Source organism: Capra hircus, chromosome 25, assembly GCF_001704415.2.
Source record: "Capra hircus breed San Clemente chromosome 25, ASM170441v1, whole genome shotgun sequence".
In the NCBI taxonomy this organism is placed as follows: domain Eukaryota; kingdom Metazoa; phylum Chordata; class Mammalia; order Artiodactyla; family Bovidae; genus Capra; species Capra hircus.
Window position 1 is genome coordinate 26,519,710 of NC_030832.1, and position 13,225 is coordinate 26,532,934.

Genomic DNA, 13,225 nt, shown 5'->3' on the forward strand with positions numbered 1-13,225 from the left:
AAGGAACTTTCCTGATAATCCAGTGGAGGAGACTCCGAACTCCAAATGCAGGGGCACTGAGTTTGATCCCTGGTTGGTTAACTAGATCTCACATACCTCAAACTAAGACCCGGCATGGCCAAATAAAAAGAAAACAAAATATCTAAGAAGCCAAGAAAGGGCTTCCCTGGTGACTCAGCAGTAAAGAATCTGCCTGCAATGCAGAAGACACGATTTTGATCCCTGGGTCAGGAAGATCCCCTGAAAGAAGGAATGGCAACCCACCCCAGTGTTCTTCCTGGGAGAATCCCATGGACTAAGGAGTCTGGTGGGCTACAGTCCATTGGGTGGCAAAGAGCTGGACATGACTGAAGCAACTGAGCACGCAGACATGCCAAAAGTAATAAGTAGGATGATGAGTTGGAGAGTTGCTTGGTATTGGCTGAGGTCAGAGAGGGCTTTTATGAAGAGGTTTTATTCTAACTGAGCTAGGACTCAAAGTTAGCCAGTTGTATAGAGAGATGGAGAACAAAGGATCTCGATTTGTTTGAGAGAAGTAACTCAGTCATGTCCAACTCTTTGCAATCACATGGACTATAGCCTACCAGGCTCATCCGTCCACGAGATTTTCCAGGCACGAGTACTGGAGTGGGTTGCCATTTCCTTCTCCAGGGGATTTTCCTGGCCCAGGGATCGAATCCAGGTCTCCCACATTGAAGGCAGGCGCTTTACCATCTGAGCCACCAGGGAAGCCCAAATACTTCTTTGAGCCCCTTTTTTGGGGAGCGGGGGAGGCAAGAATACTGGAGTGGGTTGCCATTCCCTTCTCCAGGAGATCTTCCTGACCCAGGGATTGAACCCGGGTTTCCTGCATTGTAGGCAGACGCTTCACTGTCTGAGCCACCAGGGAAGTCATAGAAAGGCTAATGGGCTAGATAGAGTTCAGTGAGAAAGGCAGTGAGTGTGCAGTGAGATGAAGTCCCTTGAGATGAAGCAGGGGTTTTGTGGAAAGTAATTTGAGAGCTTTGAGCTCTGAGAAAACCTGATTGAATTTATCTATTTATTGTTGTTAGATTACATTTTGTTTATTTTTGGCTAGAGTTGATAACTGCCTCAGTTTTTTTTAATTTGCTAATTTTCTATGTTGTTGCTGTCATTTAGTTGCTCAGTTGAGCCTGACTCTTTTGCGACGCCATGGACTGCAGCCTGATGGGCACCTCTGTCCATGGGACTCTCTAGGCAACAGTACTGGAGTGAGTTGCCATATCCTTCTCCAGGCGATCTTCCCAAGCCAGGGATTGAACCTGAGTTGTCTGCATTGCAGATGGATTCTTTACTGCTGAGCCACTGGAGAAGCCCCAATTTCCTATGTAATTATCACTAATTCTTTTTACATCTTCCGATTACCTTCCAATACAATTTTCCACACAATTAAACATATCAATACTCTATCAGTTCCATTTTCCTTTTCCTAGAAGCCTTCCAAGCTTCTGTTCCAGCGTGAGCTGGTTCTTCTCCGTGCCTGGTGGACAGCTCTTACCTTGAGAGCTCCCTTCACCTTTCACCTGTGCTGGGTTACATTTCCTGGACCCCCTGTTTTTCCTCTTTCTCCATTTGCTCCCTTGTTTTGCTGGAGCACATCTTCGAGCAGTTTCTTAAGAAAGAGTGAATGCAATGAAAACACTTCAATACCTTGCATGTCTAAAAATATCCTTAGGCTATTTGTTTGGGAAAAAAAAAAAAAAACGTGGCTATAGAATTACACAGAGAAAATCACTTACCCTCAGAATTTTGGAAGCACTTTCTCATTGTCTTTTAGCTTCCAGTTCACTGCTGAGAAGTCTGATACCAAACCTTTGTGATCTCCTCTCCTCCCAGAAGCTTTAGGAGCTCACCATGATTGGAAGCATGGACTTTGGAACCAGGCTGTTTAGTTAGTAGATTGCCAGTGCAACCTTGACCAAATTTCTCAATCTCCTTGCACCTCAGCTTCTTCATTTGCAAAACGGGGTTGTTGGAAGTTTACAGAAGTTAATACATATAACAGCACTTAGAACAGTGCCTGGCAAAGAGTATTATATAAGCATTTGCTATTGTTTTTACTATGGTCTTTTAATCTGTGGTATTTTAACAATAGTTAATAATAAAATGAATGTAGGCCTTTAACCACTCCAACTCAAAAGGCATGTTAACAGACACAACTTTTAAATTTCAGAAAATTTTCTTGTGTAATTCTTTGTTTTCTTCCTTTCACACGTTTTATTACCTCTTTCTGGAATTCTTATTTGTTAAACCTCCTGGCCCATCTCTGATTTTCCTGTTTTCCCCCTTCATTGTGCATCTTTTTGTTCTCCTTTCTGATAAATGTCAGCTTTACCTTCTAAATCTTCTACTGAGGACTTTCCTGGTGGTCCAGTGGTTAAGACTCCAAGCTTCCAATCCCTGATAAGGGAACTAAGATCCCTTATGTCTCATATAGTGATAGTGAAGTCGCTCAGTCGTGTCCGACTCTTTGCGACCCCATGGACTGTAGCCTACCAGGCTCCTCCGTCCGTGGGATTCTCCAGGCAAGAGTACTGGAGTGGGCTGCCGTTTCCTTCTCCAGATCTTCCCAACCCAGGGATCGAACCTGGGTCTCCCGCATTGCAGGCAGACGCTTTACAATCTGAGCCACCAGGGAAGCTAATGACAACAAAAACTACTCAATTTAAAGATTTTTAGCTGTATTTTTATATTCTAAGGTCTTTGCTCTCTTATTATCTTTCAATGGCTGCTTTTTCTTCTTTTATTCCTTTTTTTTCTTTTGCTCCCTGTATAGTCTTTTTTTTAAGTCTTTTTTTTTGTTTGTTTGCTTTGACTTCTTTCCAGTTGGAACTTGCCTCAAATGTCTGGTGATCCTTTACTGCTCCTATTTGACAATGAGGCATTAAAAAGAATGTTTGTAAGTGAAGCTTTCCAACTGGGAGGCTTCCTAGTACAGGGATTTTCACTGGGGGCTCCCTAAATGTTTGTATTTATAGGTTTTTCTCCCCTCGGCAGATTTATTTTCTCCAGAGAAGTACCTTCCACCTGTGCCAGGCAGGGGCAATATAAGCTTCCCAGTGTTTCTAACACCGAAGCTGAGAGAGCGGGCTGGACAATCTCGTTTTTGTCTTTACTCTTGCTTTTGGTGAGGCTCCCTGTCCTCTGCTCTGCTGATTGCCTTTTTATAGTATTTTTTAAATTCACATTTTCCAGAGACCAAACTGTCCTTTACCTACAGAGGTGAGAGGCAGTCATGTGGCTGTATGACACGGTGCGGGGAGAAGTTTGAAAACTGTGAAGATTAATTACCCTATGCATAAACTTTTAACCAGTTATCTTTGACCCCATCTTCCTTGGTGTATTTGGAGCCTATCCCCAACTCTGAAGGCATTTTTTTAGGGGGGCCACACCTTGCAACTTTTGAACTGTGGTGTTGGACTGCAAGGAGATCAAACCAATCAATCCTAAAGGAAATGAGTGCTGACTATTCATTGGAAGGACTGATGCTGAAACTGAAGGTCCAATACTTTGGCCACCTGATATGAACTGACTCATTGGAAAAGACCCTGATGCTGGGAAAGACTGAAGGCGGGAGAAGGGGATGACAGAGGATGAGATGGTTAGATGGCACCACCGACTTGATGCACAGGAGTTTGAGCAAGTTCTGGGAGTTGGTGATGGACCGGGAAGCCTGGCACGCTGCAGTCCATGGAGTTGCAAAGAGTCAGACATGACTGAGCAATTGAACCGAACACCTCACAGCATGTGGGGTCTAAGTTCCCCAACCAGGGATGGAACCCATGCCCCCTGCAGTGGAAGTTTGGAATCTAACTATTGGACCACCAGAAAAGTCCTTCTGAAGGCATTTATACTTTGGCCTCCTCTGTTCTAAGTCAATTACCCCTCTTACACCCACCTTCCAAGAACAGCTGACACCTTTCCTTTGCCATTTCCTCTCCCACCCTCTAGGCCTTGGGATTTATGACTGTTATGATCCTTTGCTGTCAACACCAAATGTTATGTTATGTTGGTTCATTTTATAAAACTGTAAAAGATGAATAATTCCAAAGATACATTCGCCAGAAGAATCTTCAACAAAACTATTTCACTAGAAATTGCTTTATTGATGAAATCACCAGGAATTTTCAACACAAGATTTAACATCTTAATGTCCACCAAGACCTCGGCTCTGGGGTTTGGTCTGCCTCTCCCAGTCCTTAAAGGGGTTTAGAGAGAGACGTCATTAACAGAGACCAAGTAAGGTGGTTGGAGGTCCTCCTTTCCCAGTCATTGGACAAGCTGCTCAATTCTTGTCCGGAGTAGGAAAGAGCCAGTGTTTCAGAGTAATCTAATAAGAATTTGACATTGCATTTAAATCTCTCATAACAATTTCAATTTATCAACAGTATTGGTCCAAACTTATTTGTTTCTGATCTAAGTCTTTTTCATTTTGCATTTTTGGTGTAATTTTAGTAAATAATCTCACTCCCTGTGCAGAAATCAATTAACCCCGTGCCAAGAAAAATATCTCAAACCTGAGTAATCTCCTCTTGCTCTTGGAAAGAGGAAACAGGGGGTTTTCTGCTTTTTCCACTCAAGAGAGGACCAAATATATACCCTCGACCCCCCGGAAGTCCAAAATGTTACTTCTGGCCTTGGAATGTGCAGCTTTTGATGGGCTGATTCAAATTACCTAGGAAGAGCAGCTGGAACTACTATGCAGGCAGCCTTCTTTGGAAATTTCTTCCTAAAATAAACTCTAGTGATTGCTCCATGCTTGTGTACAAAGGCTGTACAGTTCGAACACCTTCTGCTGTTCCATCTCACAAGCTAGGCTCAGAGGAGGCACTGGAGTTCTCAGGAGCAAGAGTAGCAGTGGCCCCACGAGGTAGGACCTCAATAACACGAGGCTTGTCAATGATCCGGGCTGTCCGGTTTCCTTTTTCCACAATACCGACGATCCAGGCTTGATGACCCTCTCCATACTTTGAAGATTTGATTTCTGAACAAAAGCGAGCTGCTTGTTCTCTTGGCAGACAAATCAGTAGCCCCCCAGAAGTTTCTGCTGAGGTTCCTTGCAGGAGACCGAAGCGCCCGCTGGCCTTGCTGATGGCAGCCATCTTGGCAATGATGGGCAGATTATGAATGACAAACGAGACCTCATTTCTTTGTTGTTTTGCAAGGTTCTGAGAGTGACCCAGAATGCCAAAGCCGGTGATATCTGTGGCTGCGTGGGCATTAAACGTGTGCATCAGCCCGGCAGCAATTCTATTGAGGGTAGCCATGTTGAACATGGCTTCCTGATAACCCAGCTCTACCTCTTCTCTGGAGACCACCATCTTTATCTTATTCCATCGTTCAGGATTATCCAGCCATTGGTGGGCATTGACGGCAACCTGGGTTCCTAAGGGTTTAGTTAACACGAGCACATCCCCAACAACGGCGCTGTCAGGCAAGATGAATTCATTTGGTTGACATACTACAGTGGCAACTCCACCGATGATAATCCAAGGGTTTACCACCGTTTGCCCACCAGTCACTGCAGTCCCTCCTTCTTCGGCAGCATCCCGAAAGCCTTTGATCATGAGTGGTGTTATCTTTTCTCGCTCCTCCTCAGGCATACTCTGGCTGACGCTGAGTAGCATCAACATGTTATCACACTCAGTAATGCCCATCGCATAGAGGTCACTCAGCACGTTGGCACATGCGATGCGCCCCATCATATAGGGATCTTCCACCAGGGGGTAAAAGAAGTCGGTGGTCTGCACCAAGGACAGGCCCCCGTGTCTCAGGGGTATGACGCAGGAGTCCATCCCAATGCCCAGGCTGGGGAAGGGAGGGCTGGGTTCCGCCCTCACCGGCAGACCGGCTTCCTGGGCCGTCTCTTCAAGGCCTCCGACCAGGCCCCGGCCCGGCGCGGGCAGCACCTCCGGTCGCGTCAGTCCCGCCAGGAGTTTGAGCAGCGTCTCCTGGGGGACCTTGCAGCCTCAGCCCTTCATGCCAGAGAAGCCGGTGAGCCGCCAGCTCGGGCTGAGACCCAACGCCTGGGGCTCGAAGGGCCGGTAGCTCGAGAAGCCCCGGCCTAGAGGCAAGCCCACCGTGCCCGAGGAGCCTTCCCCCGCCGCCACTGCCGCCATAGCCTCTCCGCCGGCACCAGTCGCCGCGACTTCCGCCATTACGCCTGCCCGGCAGGGAGGGAGAAAAGAGGATGGAGGAGGAGAGGTCCCTTTTATTTTCCACTCCAGTTAGTAAGGCGTAACGACATTACCGCAGACTCTGGCACGACTCGCGGAGCACAACCGCCGGCACACCACGCGCTCCAGGACGTCCGGAGGAAAGGGACGCCGGCCTCTCCGTATTTATCTTGCTGGTGATTGACAGCCGTACCAGCCAATGACGGCTTCGCCACTAAGGGGCGGGTTTCCTTTGGTCTAAAAGATATACTACAAATCAACCACCAGCTTGCGAAATTGGTCTCGGCAAGATTACTGAGCAAATGCTTTGGTTCATTTCCCTTGATGTAATTTAAATGATCTCTTAGGAGTGGCTGGCGGAACTCTGATTCCCTAGAGACAGTTTACCAAGTCCAGCATTTTCAAAGACGAGGGCAGATCGGTCACTTGGTCAACCTCAAGCCGGTCAGATTAGTCCAAGGGTCACTTGGTAGCGCACATGATCTATCCAGGGTAGAAAAATAGCCCAGGAGAAAAATCGGAACGAATATTGAGAAATTAGATATTAAGTTACTACCATTATGTAAGCAAACTGCAGCATCAACATAATGAAATGTTAACGAGGACTTGGTCGGACATGACTGAGCAACTAAGAACAGCGACTGAACAACAACTTTAAAGTGTTTTAGGACTCTTAAGTCCAGACTCCTGCGAGGGTTTTGGTGCTATTTCCACCACTAAACCTATGCCAGTCACTTCCTTTCTCTTGGGATCAATGACTCATCTGAACAGTAAAGTAGCTTTACCTAGGGTTCTTCTAGTCTAAATTTTTTATATCCCTTTAAGTTAATATATATGAGAGTGTGTGGTGTATTTAAAATGATAGCTGCACTAAATACCTTTGACCCAGTAGTTCCATTCTAGAACTTTATCTTTTAGATATACTCACCTATGTGAGTGGGAAATGATATTTATTGCTGTGCTATAAACATACCTGAACAACTTAAATGTTTATCAGTTATGATTAAAATAAATTGATACATACATATAATGGACTATTAGACAGCCATAAAAAAGAATGAGAAAGCATTGATATGATTATGCTGACAATAGTTACAGTTCTAATAGGCAGGATTCTAAATGCTCTACATATGTTAACTAATTTAATTCTCATAAAGACATTATAAGTTAGGATTTGTTCCACATTTTACAGATAAGTAATATAAGACACAGAGAGATTAAATGGCCTAATCAAAATCACCATGAGTTTAGCTTGAAGCTGAATATGAATCCATGCAATCTGCTCCAGAGACCACCAAATTATATTGCCTATAATGTTTGTTAAGAGAAACAAACAAGCTTCAGAAAAGTATGTATAGAATATTACAAGTTGTTGTAAAAGGGGGAAATATATGCAAAAACATATTTCTGGAACGGTGGTCACCAGAAACTGGTAATTTTGATTATCTGTGGGGAGACAATAAGATGATTAGGGGACAGAGATTCTTTTCATTGTGTTGTCTTTTTGATCTTTTTGAATAGGAACTTAAAAATAAAATTTAACATTTGAATGTAATACTTAAAACAAAAGTTAATGCCTATGGGAGTATAAATTGATGCAAACATTTTGAAAAAGAGCCTGACCTTAACTGATAAAGTCGGACATATGCAAACCCATGTGATTCCACCCAAGGACATGCCCTAGAGAAAAATCCTGCCCTTGTGCCCCAGATGATATATACAAGAATGGCTGTAAGAGGTCTGGAGAGGATTGTACAACAGTGTGAATGTACTTAACACTACTGAACTTAAAAGGTTTAAAAAAGTAGATAAGATGGTAAATTTTATGTTGTGTGTATGTGTGGTGTTTTTGGGTTTTTTTTTTTTGGCTGAGTTCTGAGAGGCATGTGGTATCTTAGTTCCCTGACCAGGGATCGCTCTGTGCCCCCTACAATGGAAGCACAGTGTCCTAACCACTGGATCACCAAGGAATCCCCTGTTATGTGTGTTTTTCCACAGTCACAAATATAAAAAAATATAGTAGATACTTATAGACTTTATAGTCTACCATTACATTTGGTTTTTATTACTGCATAAGTGAAGTGAAGTTGCTCAATTGTGTCCGACACTTTACGACCCCATGGACTATAGCCTACCAGGCTCCTCCATCCATGGGATTCTCCAGGCAAGAATACTGGAGTGGGTTGCCATTTCCTTCTCCAGGGGATCATCCCGACCCAGGGATCGAAACTGGGTCTCCCGCATTGCAGGCATACTACAGTATTAAGTCCTGGAGTGAACTGGAAGGAACCAGAATGTTAGATTTAGAATAAGCTGTCATCATTACTCTCCTAAAAGGATTAGCTAACTTGTCTAATGTGTGGCTGTGTGGCCTAATGGATAAGGCGTCTGACTTCGGATCAGAAGATTGCAGGTTCGAGTCCTGCCACAGTCAAAAGGGGATGGATTGCTTTTTGAGAGCTTCCCGGGTGGCTCAAGTGGTAAAGAATCCACCTGCAATGCAGGAGCCACAGGAAATGCACGTTCGATCCCTGGGTGACCCCTTGGAGGAGGAAAGGGTAACCCACCCCAGTATTCTTGTCTGGAGAATCCCATGGTCAGAGGAGCCTGGCAGGCTACAGTCCATAGGGTCACAAAGAATAAGACACGACTGAAGCATATCAAATAGAAATGTTAAGAGAATTGAATTTTTTAAATGTGTGTAAAGTTCCTGGCTGATGGTAAACTCAAAATAAATGATAGAACTTTTATCATATAGTACTGATATTGTGGTTGTAGGGACTGAAATTTAAATTCACAAATCTTGTAACATTGTCCAGAGTTTTTTATAAAAATAAATGTATCCATCTTTCAAAGGAAAAAGAACTGTAACAGAAAAACACTGAAATGATCCAAGTTCTCATTAACCTAAGAGTGCACAAACAAGCTGTGGTGTCACCACACAATGGAATATTATTTATCTTTAAAAATGAGGTGTAGGCATCATCAATATGAATAATCTCAAAAACAAAACATTGAAAAGAAGCAAGTTATAGAAGAAAACATAAACTAGGATACCATTTATAAACAAGCAATAATATTTTATTAGTAGCAAATATTAATATTTTATTAGTAACAAGCAATAATATTGTTGAGATGCATACTTGATAAAGACTCTTAAAAGGTAAAAGAATGAATGATTAACAAAGGAGTTGTTAAAAGATTAGCATAGGAATTACTTCTGGCGTAGGATATGTAAAAGAACTTTTGGGCTATGTTAAATTCTGTTCCTTGGACTGAGTAGTAGTTACATAGGTTTTCTTTAAGCCATGCACACATATTTCCCCATGCTTTTGTAAATAAACTATATATTTCAACATTTTCAAAAGAAGAAAATAGGCTATATTTCAGAATTTTTTAAAAAATGAGATACTGAAGAAGCAATAGATGTGAAAGCAAAGGACCTCTGGGTTTTATCTGATCTCTGTGTTTGCCCTCAGTGAGTTGTCTGGCCTTAAGGAAGTTACATAACCTCTCTACACCTTAGTTTTAATTTCTGTTAAATGTGCATCATCATCTCTGCTTCAGACCACATGAATATCTCAACTATGAAAAGTTCTTTGCAAAATGTTCAGCGTATTGTTCACGTGAAGAATTCTCTTATCAGTGAGTGAAAAACAAAAACAGTGTATGATGTCTGTAATAACTTCAACTGGGTTAAAAAGTGACTAGATTAGGTGGCCCTGGTTATATTTTCTCTTAGTTCTCTGGACTTTTCCTTCTCAGTATTTGGTGTAATTTGTACTTCTTCTTTCATGTGGTTACACCATGACTATCTGTTCCACTGACCTGTAAGCTCCAGAGAGCAGGGGCTGCTCAGTTTCATCCACCCTAGCATTTAAATAGCCAAAACATTCCTTGAATGAATACTTTATTTTATACAATACAGTTTGCTGAGCACACGAGTCATGTGATGTGTTCATGCATGCTAAGTTGCTTCAGTCGTGTCCGATTCTTTGCGATCCCGTGGACTGAACTATAGCCCACCAGGCTCCTATGTCCATGGGATTCTCCAGGCAAGAATACTGGAGTGGGTTACCATTTCCTCCTCCAGGGGATCTTCCTGACCCAGGGATCAAACCTGCAGTTCCTGCATTGCAGGCAGATTCTTTACTGCTTGAGTCACCAGGGAAGTCCCCTGAGTCTCATGATAGTGCTGAGCATTTTCATTTATTTATCTCCTCATTTATCCTCAGAGCAGCCCCAGGGAATCAACACTCTTACCTGCATTTTACAGATGCAGAAACTGAGGTCCCTGATAGGTTAGGAGAGTCTTGCACAGGGTCAGCCAGCTAGGAATCAACCTGGTGAGAATTGCAAATCCGAGTTTGTCTAGCCTGAAGGCTGGTGCCCTACCCCTCATTTTGGCAGGCCCTTTGAAAATACTAGTAACCCTCACCACACCCCTCAAGAAAACAAGACTCTTTCTTTTTATAGGTATATAAGGTAATTTTTTAAAGTTTAGTTTTAGTTGGAGTATAATTGCTTTAGAATGCTGTCTCTGTTTCCGCTGTACAACAAGAATCAGCAACATGTATGTATATATCTGAGCTTCCCAGGTGGCGCTAGTGGTAAAGAACACATCTGTCAATGCAGTAGACGAAAGAGACATGAGTTCAACCTCTGGGTCCGAAAGATCCCCTGGAGGAGGGCATGGCAACCCACTCCAGTATTCCTGTCTGGAGAATCCCATGGTCAGCGGAGCCTGGCAGGCTACAGTCCATAGGGTCACAAAGAGTAAAACACGATGGAAGCAACTTAGCACAGCACAGCCCAGCCCGTACACATATCCGCTCCCTCTGGAGTCTCTCTCCCACTCCTTCCCCTGCTGTCACCCTTCTAGGTCATCACAGAGCACTCAGCTGAATTCCCTGTGTTATACAGCAGCTCCCATTAGCTGTCTATTTAAACGTGATAGTGCATGTATGTCAACATCACTCTCTCAGTTTGTCCCACCCTCTCCTCCCTCACTCCCAGGGACTCTTTGGGGGAAAGTATGTATCCATATTACTTCCTGTCACTTCTCCCTGGGACCAATGTTCCCTGGTGCCAGTGCAAAGAAAGTCTGGAATTTTCCTTGGCCAGTGACCAACCCCCTGGGCCAGGACAAGTTCATGTGCCTTTGAGCAGACCATTCACCTGGGTGGATCCTAGTGATTGCATCATGAGCTTTCGAAAGCATCCTTTTTATCTTTTTCTTCTTTTTTCACTGAGAGATTCATTAAACTACATTTGCCATTCGGGCCAAAGACTGCAAGGTAGAAACCTGGAGGTGGAGTGGGGAGAGCAGACAAAAGAGAAGAAAGAGGGATTTTAAAGAATAAGATAATCTGGGTACCAGCCCGTCATGTTAAAGAAAAACAGAGGCATATAGTTGATTTATAATATGATATTAGTTTCAGGTATACAGCATAGAGCTTCAAAACTTACAGATGTATTCAACTTAAAGTTATTATCAAATATTGGCTATACTTTCCCCGAGCTGTACAATACACCCTGTAGCTTACTTATTTTATACACAGTGTCAGTAGTTTGGACCTCAATCCCTTACCCCTGTCTGTTGCTCCCCACTCCCCCCATTTGTTTTTCATATGCAATAAAAGCCTTGGGGCTGGGGCTACTTACAGTTATTTCCAGTTATAATCATTCAGAATCATAACACTACACTTTAGGCTTCAGTGCACTTTTTGTTTTATTTATTTTATTGAGTTGGCCGAAAAGTCTGTTTGGATATTTCTATACAATCTTATGGAAAAGTCCAAATGAATTCTTGGCCAACTCAATACATGCTGCCCTGCCGAGCCGCAAGCAGGGTCTTTGTACCTTGACCAGGGATTGAACCCATGCTGCTTGCATTGGAAGTGCAGAGTCTTAACCCCTGGACCACAGGGGAATTTCCTCCATACACTTGGAAAATTTTGTTGTTGTTGTGGGAAGATAGACATTCTGTAAATTTTCAGTACACTGAAAACACTTCAGCAGGCTCTTTCCATTACATTTTTTTCTTGTTACAACATCACTGTCTTGTCGTTGTCTGTGGCCATGTGGCCTAATGGATAAGGCGTCTGACTTCGGATCAGAAGATTACAGGTTCGAGTCCTGTCATGGTCGCAAGGACAGGTTGCTTTTTGAGGGCTTCCCTGGTGGCCATGCCCGTGCGGCAACCCAAGACGGGCGGGTCACGGTGGAGAGGTCTGACAGAATGTGGTCCACTGGAGAAGGGAATGGCAAACCACTTCAGCATTCTTGCCTTGAGAACCCCATGAACAGTATGAAAGGGCAAAATGATAGGATACTGAAAGAGGAACTCCCCAGGTCAGTAGCTGCCCAATATGTTATTGGAGATCAGTGGAGAAATAACTCCAGATAGAATGAAGGGATGGAGCCAAAGCAAAAAAAAATACCCAGCTGTGGATGTGACTGGTGATAGAAACAAGGTCCGATGCTGTAAAGAGCAATATTGCATAGGAACCTGGAATGTCAGGTCCATGAATCAAGGCAAATTGGAAGTGGTCAAACAAGAGATGGCAAGAGTGAACATCGACATTCTAGGAATCAGAGAACTAAAATGGACTGGAATGGGTGAATTTAACTCAGATGACTCTTATATCTACTACTGCAGGCAGGAATCCCTCAGAAGACATGGAGTAGCCATCACGGTCGACAAAAGAGTCCGAAATGCAGTACTTGGATGCAATCTCAAAAACGACAGAATGATCTCTGTTCATCTCCAAGGCAAACCATTCAATATCACAGTTATCCAAGTCTATGCCCCAACCAGTAACGCTGAAGAAGCTGAAGTTGAACGGTTCTATGAAGACCTATAAGACCTTTTAGAACTAACACCCAAAAAAGATGTCCTTTTCATTATAGGGGACTGGAATGCAAAAGTAGGAAGTCAAGAAACACCTGGAGTAACAGGCAAATTTGGCCTTGGAATATGGAATGAAGCAGGGCAAAGACTAATAGAGTTTTGCCAAGAAAATGCA

The 13,225-nt window shown here is 43.4% G+C and overlaps 1 protein-coding gene and 2 non-coding genes across 3 annotated transcripts; 2 read left to right on the forward strand and 1 right to left on the reverse strand.

The window, feature by feature from the left end:
• Positions 4,105–6,479, reverse strand: SEPHS2 (selenophosphate synthetase 2). Its single transcript, XM_018040967.1, has one exon. The coding sequence runs from the start codon at positions 6,177–6,179 to the stop codon at positions 4,827–4,829; it is 1,353 nt and encodes a 450-aa protein (XP_017896456.1). The 5' UTR covers positions 6,180–6,479; the 3' UTR covers positions 4,105–4,826.
• TRNAR-UCG lies at positions 8,559–8,631 on the forward strand. The gene has a single exon. It is a non-coding gene; the product is annotated as a tRNA-Arg (tRNA).
• On the forward strand, positions 12,275–12,347 carry TRNAR-UCG. Its single transcript has one exon. It is a non-coding gene; the product is annotated as a tRNA-Arg (tRNA).